Source organism: Sciurus carolinensis, chromosome 1 (genome assembly GCF_902686445.1).
Source record: "Sciurus carolinensis chromosome 1, mSciCar1.2, whole genome shotgun sequence".
NCBI lineage: Eukaryota > Metazoa > Chordata > Mammalia > Rodentia > Sciuridae > Sciurus > Sciurus carolinensis.
In genome coordinates this window covers 123,408,686-123,419,730 of record NC_062213.1, presented here as the reverse complement: position 1 = coordinate 123,419,730, position 11,045 = coordinate 123,408,686, and the positions used below count along the sequence as shown (strand labels likewise).

The 11,045-nt window shown below is 36.0% G+C and overlaps 1 protein-coding gene across 3 annotated transcripts in view; it reads left to right on the top strand.

The window, feature by feature from the left end:
* The first annotated feature begins 2,094 nt into the window (after window positions 1-2,094).
* Window positions 2,095-11,045, top strand: part of Agl (amylo-alpha-1, 6-glucosidase, 4-alpha-glucanotransferase) — a 79,452-nt gene continuing 70,501 nt past the window's right edge. Inside the window, exons 1-2 of one of the 3 annotated variants that reach the window (XM_047549519.1) lie at window positions 2,095-2,351; window positions 2,906-3,055. In XM_047549519.1, the coding sequence (XP_047405475.1) occupies window positions 2,974-3,055 (82 nt within the window). In that variant the 5' untranslated portion in view covers window positions 2,095-2,351; window positions 2,906-2,973. The other 2 variants (XM_047549527.1, XM_047549509.1) reach the window with 2 other exon arrangements.

Below are 11,045 nucleotides of genomic sequence, written 5' to 3'. Positions count from 1 at the left end.
AAAATAGACAGTAGAATTCAACAACTTCTCACCACTTTCACTGCTATACTTTTACCCAAAAACACACACACACGCACACATGCACAAACACACCACTTTCTCTTGCTTGAATAATGGAAATACTTTCTAACTGGTCTCCTTGCTTCCTTCCTTGCTGCCCTCTTCAGTTTATTCAGCGGTCTCCCACGAAGTTGCAGAGTGATACTTTTTAAAGGGTCACTCCTCTATTCAAAGTCCTTCAATGGCTCTTTTTCCCAGTGTAAAAGCCCAAGTCCTTAGAATGGCCTGCAAAGTCTTACAAGATTTGACCACCTAACTCATCCCATCTTCAATGGTTTGGATGAATGTCCTCCAAAGGCTCATGTGTTGAAGGTTTGTCCCCTAGTCGTCAGCACTATTTAAGAGGTGGTGGAACTTCTAAGAGGTAGGTCTAATTGGAAATCTCCCAGTCTTATGGGGGCATATGCCTGAAGAGGATTTGGGAACTTTGGCTTCTTTCATTCTCACCCTCCTCTCCCCTAACGCCATGTGTACAGTTTCCTTCCCTGCCCATGCATTTTCACCATGATGGACTACCTCATCATGTGCCACAAAACAACAGAGCCAAACTATGGACTCAAACCTTCTGAAATTGTGAGCAATTATCTTTTAAAAGCAATTTATGACAGTAATTGAAAACTGAATGACATACCATCTATCTGTCTAATCTCTTACCCTCTCTTCAGTCAACTATGATTGTCTTCAGTTCTCCAAGTATGGTTCTACCTCATAGCCTCTGCACTTCCTGTTACCTCTCCAAGTAATCCTCTACCCTGGATAGCCTCTTCTTTTTCTCAAGCTGGCATCACTTTTCTGAGTATTAAGACAATACCCCCTTTCCTGACTCTTCTATACTTCTTTCCCTCTTTATTATCCTGTACATCTTACTTATTTACCTGTTTTTCACCAATAAAATGTAGAAGTTCTATGAGGGCATGGCTGTTTTATGGTTGTATGCCCACTACCGATGTGCCTGGCAAAATAAGTTGTGGGTTCTCTAAATCAGTTTTGGACCATTTGCAACAAGCCATCCTCAGAAATCTACTGAAACATATATTTCAGCATTAAAAACAAAACCCTCAGCATCCTTTTTTGGACCCACAAAACTATAATTTCACAATAAAACAAGATTCTTATCCATACCTAACAACCCCAACCTCTTTTCCATTTTCTCATGACCATTAGATGTCCTAGAAAAACTCTGGGAGATGGGTTTTCCTTTTCCTTCAGGCATAAAATTTTCTTAGGCATCTGCACAGAGTCCAGAATTTCTGATGTAAAATATGTATAGCTTAATCTCAGATGAGCATCTGATACAACCAGATGTTGTAAATACTAGGAGTATTCATACTCTCCATTGTACACTGGCCACACTTCACCCACTTAGTCCTGTGTTTGCATTCAGGAAGATGTTCCCCGATAGGATATGCTTTTTGTTTGTTGTTTTTTGTTGTTGTGGGGTCTTCCTTTGTTTTGTTTTGAGCTGGTCTCACTGAATTGCTGAGACTGGTCTTGAACTTGCAATTCTTCTGCCTGAGCCTCCTGAGTACGTGGATTACAGGGGTGCACCACGGAGCCCAGTAAGGATGGTATGTCAGAGACTGTCGCCAGGTTCCTTATTTCAAACACGGGGAAATCAAGGCTCGGAGAACTTAGGCAACTTTTTAAAGAAAAAAGTCAAAGAAACACAGTGGTAGAAGGGGCACCGGAAGCCAGGTTGCATGACCCCCAGCATTCAGCCCTTCCCACGAGAAGATCTCGCTGGGCAGCTCAATCTAATTCGTAGTCCAGAACTACAGAATTTTAAAGCTCGCAGGCTGTTCAATGAGGAGCGCACCCAGGCCGCCGCACCTTCCCTAAAATGAGGAGAATCAGTGGTTCAGGACCTGGGCCGGCAGCCGCGGCTCTGGACGCCGGTCTCCTGCAGCCTCAAACTCCGCGGTGAACACACTCTCGCGAGACTAGCGGTCTGGGCTAGTGGGTCTGGAGGCTCCCGGAAGTGGACGAGGGTTAGGTTCACTCCCACCTAAGCCAGTGCCTGCACTGGCCGATGGAATCGGACCTCCTGGGGGCCTGCGCGAGGCGGAGTCTCGGGGACCCTCCCCGCTGGTCTCTCACGCCCAGGCCGGTCCCGGCGCCACCGCCCCTCCCTTTGCCCTTCAGCGCGCCCTGCCCTCCCTGGGCTCGGCGTTTGTCCACGGCTGGGCAGCCGGCCTTTCCCCTTTTGCTTGCCTTCCCTTGCCCTCCCCCGACTAGCGCCAGAGCCTCGGGTGCTGTGGTGTCCCAGACGCCGCACGTATAGCTTGCTCGCCGTAAGTGCTAGGAATGCCGCTGGCCTCTGGGGGAAATGCATTCTTTCTATCTATAGCTCTCTGTCCATCCTATGTCTACAACAGCTATTACCAGGAGCGACAACTGCTTTCCTCTGTTCTCATCTCCCCATTGGTGGCTTCCGACCCGAATTTGGGAATGGGGCGATCTCCCACCTGTTATCTTTGAGCAGACTAATCTCCTGTAAGCAGAAGTGCCATTTGGAGACTTGACAGCCATTTGGCCTGGGACCGGGGAATTTTTTCCCCCTTCAACTCCAGGCTTTCTTACATAGTTTTGCTTTTCTCTGAGAATGCTTTAACTTGTTTGGTTTTGTTATGTCTTCATTGTAAGAATCTACAATACAGTATATTTGCTTCAGTCTTCCTCATTGTGTTTTAAGGGAAAACAATTTGCCTTCTCGGATCTTTATAAGATTCCTTCTTTCTCATTGCTAACGTTAAATCACATTTAGAACATGTAAGTGCAGCTGTCAGTCCTGGAAAGTTTAAGGTAATAGTTATTTTCTTTTTTGTAATTCCTTTTTGTTTCATAGGGGTAACTCATTTTATTTTGGAGTTCCTTTAATTCTTCTGAAAGATTTCAAAACCTCCAGAAGCCAAGATGGGACACAGTAAACAGATTCGAATTTTACTACTAAACGAAATGGAAAAACTGGAAAAGACCCTCTTCAGACTTGAACAAGGTCAGTACCAAGTTGTTTGAATAACTCCTTTGTGTCTTTTAAATTTAATTCATTAATGGGCAATTAAAATTTTTAATTGGTTCTTCTTAGTTATACAATTTAAAATTTTAAAAACTTTGTTAGTGACTGGAATGATGTCTTTAAGTACTAGAGCTTGAGCTTAACATGAGTAAGTTCATGTTCAATCCCCAGCACCAAACAACAACAAAACTTAAAGTTAGATTACAGTTTTCTAGGATCTTTTTAAAATTTGATCAATTTTCTACAGATTTCACTAATTACAGTTGATTTTAATTAAAAGCATTTTATATCTGTCATGTTAGAACAAAGATAAAATAGGTCAGTTTTCCTTGTGCAAACTCCCACATTAATATAGAAGCTGCTCTGAAGATTGACCACATTATTTCTGATAACATTTCTAAAACTTTGTGAAAATACTTTCTATGTGATTTTGCATTTAGTATATCTGTTACTTTGCTTTTTTATAACTCACTCTTTTCCTTTACTGAACCTCTGAATTAGTAAAATAGAATACATCAGAAATATAAGCTATTTTTTATATTTATCAAAATGCTCCCAAATGTGAGAAAGATAAAAGCTGAAAATATTTTCTTGCCAAATAAAAAATATCTGATGAAATTATGCTGAAATATATTTGAGCTGTGATTTAAAGATCAGATTGTATTTCTATAAAACAGATTCATAGATGCTTTATTTTCTTTTGTAGTTTTGTAGTTTTTCAACATTGAAAAACTTTTCACAGTAATTTTATATGAATATAATTTATGAAATAGAAATCAAATATATGAAAAATAAAATACAGCTCCCTCTTACTGGTATACCAAATAGACACTGATAAACATTTTGAAGAAATTTTGTTATTTCTGTAATATTTGAAGAATTAAATTTATTTTTCTTTTGAACTTCAGCCATCTCATGTGTTACACCATGCCAAACCCTCCTCTTCTTCCAACTTTGTGTGGCATTTAAGATCACTGAGTACTTACTCCATTTTTGGCTTTCCTGACTTTGCACTTTTCTGGTTTTGACTTTTTCCCCCCCTTTACCCTCTTTATATTCCTGTCAACTTAATGTCTCTCACTGAACTCCCTTCTGCATTTTAATTAATTGCAAGTATCTGCTAGGAATCCTTTCTTCTGTTCTCCCGGCCTCAAAGAATTATGCCTTCTAAATGCCTCAGCTGTTTCCTTTATGCCAAAAGCTCCTGAAAAGAGATCCTTGAGCTTTACTTTCTTCATGAAAGCTTTTGAGTAAGTGTATGATAAATGTAGGGAATCAGCATTTTCCCCACTCTGCTGCTAACAAACTGTGTGACTTTGGGCAAGTTGAATTAAGTTTTAGCATTAATTTTTCTATTTGTGAAATGAAGATATTCTGCCCTTCTACAAACTTCCTGAGTTTTGAGGCTCATAATTAATAATAACATGGGTTTATAGTGCTAAAGTCCTCCATAAAGCACGGATAAGATGTCTCTACCTCTCAATTCCCATTGGGGATCTTGGCTTCGTCCTGTTATTGCACTACAGAATAGCCTTGGAATAGCTCTACTTGGTTATGCCTAAATCTCATGTGTCCAAAACCATACCTTCTCCATTCCTAAACCTTCTTTATTTCTCTTTATGTCATTGTTTTCATAGTTTGCCAGGCTAGAATTTATACTTTTCTTTGGTGATTTCTCTCTATATCTATAACCTTTCTTTAAACCCTATAATTTTTATTCACATATCTTGCCTCCTTGTCTCTCTTTCTCTTCTGTATGAACAAATATAAATGCTAAAATACCATATATCACCACATAATTGTCACAGATTTTATGCCAAATTTTTGTGCAAAAAAGTGGAGTGTGACTCTTATGTGAAGCTTTTTATTTAAAAAAGTGTGCCAGTATTACTTAAAAATCATTTATTACCAAACTGTCTTTGGTGTAAGATTAGGATGCGCGGAATACTCATGAATATATGATAATGGGGTGGCGATGATTGTGCATTGCCGTGTAGTTAATCTTTTCTTGCAATCTCTTCCCTTTTTATTTATTGGCTACCATAAAGTTGAAGGTAAACACCTCTGCCTGACTTCCAAGACAATCTACGATTGGATTGTACCTTCTTAGACGAGATTTTACCTCATTGCTTCCCATCGTTAGTGTCTTTGACAGCTTTATAGTTCCCCGTTCATTCTTGTTAATTCCCTCCCCAGTGCTTTTTCTCTTTCTTGCCCTTATACCCCCACTCCTGTCAGATTCCTCTGTTATCTATTAAATCCCTTTTACTATCTTTGTGTTCAGCTTTCATCTGAAATTCTACCTGAGTCCTCAGTGAAATCTTTGCTTAATTTTTCACTAACTCCTTTCTTTAATATCCAGTTACAAAATAAGCACAGAACAGTTAAGAACTGAACAATGAAGCAGTGTCTAAACACTTGTTTGCCTTACTCCCACTGGAGTTGAAGATCTGTAAAGATGAGTACAGTTTTACAAACCTTCTGCAGTGTAGGACAGTTAATAATTACTTGCTGATCGACTCCTACAACTCCAATTAAATCTACCCAAAATTGCAAATTTAGCTAAACTATTTGAAGAGGGAACTGTGAAAAGCTTTTGAAATAAGAATGATGTGGTTGACTTTGTAACTAGTTAAAAACAGTAAATTTGTGCAAATGCAATGAATGGGAATATGTTGCTTTTTTTGTAGTGATGATATGATCATATTATTTTAGAAGATATTTATGACATAAAAGATGAAGAAAGGGGACACTGGGACAAGAAATTGTCAAGGAGTTTCTTTAAAAAACGTGTTTGGGGCCTCGGGTTGTAGGTCAGTGGTAAAGCACTTGCCTAGCATATGTGAGGCATTGGATTTGATCCTGAACACCACGTAAAATAAATAAATAAAAAATAAAGGTATCGTGTCCATCTACAACTTAAAAAAAAAGCTTTAAAAAGGCATCTGGTTAAAGATAAGGATATAACAATATCAGATTTGAAAAGGGGGACAGAATGAGACATTTTAAAGTTCATAGAACTTAGTGACCAATTAGAGTGAAAAAACTGGAAATTTTTAGTTCTTCATAGTTAATTTACAACCAACTAAACCCTTCTTCATTTTTCTTTTTTTTTTCCCTAAAAAAGAATTTCTTTTAATTTTCAAAACTGACATCTCTGTAGATTCTTTTAATTCAACAAGAAGAAGATTAAATAATCATCTTTTCTAGCCAAAGCTTGAGTCTTTTCCTGTTTTACTTATCTCACTTAGTGGCATAATAATGAACACAATTAGTATTCCCCTATTTGGAATTCTTCCATATTTTATATAGGTTGGTCAAATTTATCATTTTTACTATTTCAGAAAATGTTTACATATAAAGGTTCCTTGATTAGGAGCTTCAGCTTCTTTAAATCATGTGGAGGGAAGAATTTCTATTTACAATAATACTTTATCACTCATCTTGCTAGCTGTCTACAAGAGGGATATGTATTGCCTGTGTCTGAAAATCTGTACTATGTATTACAAATCTGAATAAAGTATTCCTAGTTTTAGTATGAGGAATAAGATAGCCACACTATGTACTGCTATGATCTAAGCCAATTTTAGCAGGATGAGTAAATAATCATGGAATATTGACCCTAATTAATAGGCCCTATTCCATAGGCCAGGCATTCTAGTATTTTGTTTACTGTATATAAAAATTTTAGTTTCTGTGACTTGGACTAGAGGTATGGAGTGACTCTGGACCTCTGGGAGTATATATTGATCTATATATTTGGACACAGTAAGACAACGTAGGAATTTATTTTCCTTTCTTTCTTTGTTCCTTTCTTCCTTTCTTCCTTTTCTTCCTTTTCTTCCTTTCCATTTTAAGTTTTTGAAAGTAACTCAAGCTGGGTGCAGTGGCACACACCTGTAATCCCAGTCATTTGAGAGACTGAGGCAGGAGGATTGCAGGTTTGTGACCAGCATCAGCAACTTAGCAAGACCCTTAGCAACTTAGGGAAAGCCTGTCTCAAAATAAAAATAAAAAGGACTGGGGATGTAACTTAGTAATAAAGTACCCCAGTTCTATCCCCAATACCAAAAAAAAAGTATTTAATTTTGCTAATATACTAATTAATAGTGACACTCCCAGTTTCTGTCAGATAAGTTAAAAGTAAAAATGACATTATGAGGAAAGAGTTGAAGTAATAGGTCTGGGGAACTTCCAGTCAAACCCTTGTTTTTTTGCAGTATGTTGCCATGAATTATGTATGTACTTAAGCCAAGTTAAGTAGATAAGCAATTTATATTATTTTAAATAACAAGGGTTAGGAATGTAGTTCAGTGGTAGGGGGCTTGCCTAGCATGTATGAAGTTCTGGTTTCAAAGCCCAATTCAGCAAACACAAAACAAAACAATCTTTCCAAAACTTTGTAACGAGAGGAAGAATAACCAGGAATGACTCTTTTACCCTACTGAAGTTGTCAAAGATGAGTTAGAAAGTGTTTGAGACTTGCCCTTTGAGATTTGTCTTTTTCAGGAATGATAAGTAGCCTTGTAATATGAAACTTAGAAAATGTCAGAAAAAATCAAAAACCTTTTACTCTTTCAGATACACAAATGATACAAGTTAATTGGTTTACTGAAGGAAATTGATAACTGTGGAGCAGAGTTTGGCACATTTTTTTTCCCATAAACATTCAAATAGCAAATCTTTTCAGCTTTGCAGGTTACCGATTCTGTTGAAGCTAATCAACTCTACCATTATAGCCTGAAAGCAGACATAGGCAATACATAAATGAATGGGTATCACTGTGTTCCAAAGAAACTTGATTTACAGAAACAGATATTGAGCTGGGCATAGTTTCCCTTCTGTAGCAAAAGCATTTGAATATGTGTTTTTAGAAATGCTTCCATCATTGTATGATTTCACCCATGTAAACAAACACATGTCCACTTTATAAAGTTGATAACCAATTTTCCAATCTGTTTAAAATATTTCACATAAAGGATTTCAGTTGGTTTTCAAATCATTAGTTTATTGTATTCATGCTTCAGAATTTTGTGTGATTAGCTTGTAAAAACAACTGCTGATGTCAGAGAAAATATAAATTCACTAGCATTTCAACAAAAGTCTTTACACAGTTGGTGAATGGGATTAAAGATTAATATCATAGTTTAGTGAACAAAGCCACTAAGGTTGCCTTTTATTTGGATTTGGGTATCATTGTACAATATTTTTTCCATCTTTGAGGCCATTAAAACCACTCATCAAAATATAGAACTTTGAACTTTGAATCACTTTATCACAGACTATTAAAGACCTTTAAAAATAATGAAATTTATTTAATCACATTGTTTTCACAGACAGTATCAATGTTAATTTTACTGAGAGTTGAAAGACTTCTCATTTATTAATAAATAAAATCAGTTATTAAAGAAGTGTTTGTTTCATTTGTATCTTATCCCTTTAATTTTTCTCTGGTGTTTCACGTAGTCTGTTGAATTTATATATTATATAAATTCTCATATTTTAGGAATGCTTGTCTTTTTTTTCCTGAAGTTAGACTACTTATCCAAATACTATATAAAGATTTTAGATGAGATTTACCTTTGTACTACAAATTCTCTGAATCCTTGTGTAATTAGAAAAACAATATTTGTATAAATGTAACAGGTGACAGTTTGTTTAAATATGTTCAGTCAGCTAGTCTCTGCTATTTGTACATGTTTGAAATGTCACCATTTTTCTCTTATGATAAATTTAATCATTCTTGTAAAAATATAGACATATATGATTCTCATAGTCACTACTTTATTTCATGTTTTAGTTCTATGTGCAATTATTTCTCAATCTGTCCTTTCATATTATACCTCTAATTTTAAAATGACTTCCCCCAATTATAAGATTGTATAAAAAGACTACTTTTCTGTACTTTTTTGTTTAAAAATATTGGAATCACACCATCTAAACAATTTTGTAACTGCTTTTTCCCCACTGCTTATTATGTTATTGAATGTATATTACCTTCTTACTACCATGTTTCAGCCATACTTTTTTCTCGAAAAGATTTCAAAAGCTCAATATAGACACATAAAATATAACAAAATAGAAAAAAAATATAAATATCCTAATGCATGACCTCTGTTTACATCACTATTTCCTCAAAAAAATATATACCTATATAAAAGTATAAGGTCAAAACTATAAAAATTCTTAATATATTAGTGTTGAATTATTTTATAGAAAAAATTATGTATATAGTTCATTGGAAAAGAAGTTCTTAGTTTTATGGTACAATGTGAAAAGTGAGTTTCAGGGTGTTTATTTTCTTAATAACACCATTTGGATAATTTGTTTTTGTTTTGCTAATACCATTTACTAAGAATACATGTATATCCATATTTTGGTCCAATCCAGGAATATAATTAACAGTACTTAGCATTAGATAATAACTTTGTTCAGAAATGCTTAGAACTTCTATTTACTTACATTATCCATATTGCAGTATAAAAGCAAACTATATTTCTCTTGGCAGTCACAGAATTCGATTGGATTAAATTCAGTCTAGTATTCTATCGTGTTTTACTGAAATATTTGCAGAAAATATGTTTTCCATTATTTAGTATTGTATTGTAGAAGAATTTACCACCTGTTGAACGTCAATGTGGGCGATTTACCTCTACAGAAGAGTAGTTTTAGACCTGAGTGGAACATATCTACATGTCTTTAGTTTCAGGATTTGCCTTGAACCATACTAATCTCTTTTTCTTTCTTTCTTCCTTCCTTTCTTTCTTTTCTTTTTTTTTTTTTTTTTTTCAGGGCTAGGGATGGAACCCAGGGCCTCCAGCATGCTAGACAAGCTCTCTGCCACTGAGCTACATCACCAACCCTATTATTAGCATTTGCCATATTTTTTTAATTTTTAAATTTTGAGACAGGCCCTGGCTAGATTGCTTAGGGCCCTGCTAGGTTGCTGAGGCTGACCTCAAACTTGCAGTCCTCCTGTCTCAGCCTCCCAAGTTGCTGGGATTACAGGTATGCACCATTACACCTGACCCAAACTGACTATAAACTGCAATTTATACTATTTCCTCTGAATCATATCCAGTTCAAGATTCACTGTAGTTCTCCCACACCTTGTTTATTTGTAACAACTTTCTCTGACAGTGAAAAACCTGGTTCTTAAAACCTTTGTTTGTGAAAGGTAGTTTTACCAGGTATAGAATTCTAAACTGACAATAGAGGCATACCTCAGAAATACTGTAGACTCTGTTCCAGACCACTACAGTAAAGCAAATCACACAGTATTTTTGTTTCCCAGTGTATATAAATTTATGTTTTTGTTATACTGTAGTCTATTAAGTGTAAAATAGCATTCTGTCTTTAAAAACAATGTACATACCTTAATTAAGAAATAATTTATTAAGGCTGCAGGTGTAACTCAGTGATAGAGTCCTTGCCTCACCTGTATAGGACCCTGGATTTGATTTCCAGCATGGGATAAGAAAGGAAGGGTTGGAAAGGGAAGAAATATTTTATCACTAAAATATGCTAGTGATCATCCGAGACTTTAATGATCATTCTCAATGTTGATGGCTACTGACTGATCAGCACTGTGGTGATTGGAGGTTGGGGTGGCTGTAGCTATTTCTTAAAATAAGGTAACATTGAAGTTTGCCATCTCAATTGACTCCTTCACAAAAATTCTCTATAGCATGTGATACTGATAGTGTTTTATCTACAGTAGAACTTCTTTCAAAATTGAAGTCAGTCTGCTCAAACCCTGCCATTGCTTTATCAACCAAATTTATGCAATATTCTAAATCCTTTGTGTCATTTCAACAGTGTACACCCCATCTACCAGTAGTTTCCATTTCAAGAAATTACTTTATTTGCTCATCCATACAAAATAACTCCTCATCCATTAAAGGTTCATCATTAAATTACAGCAATTCTGTCATAACTTCAGTCTCCACTTATTATTCTACTTATCTTG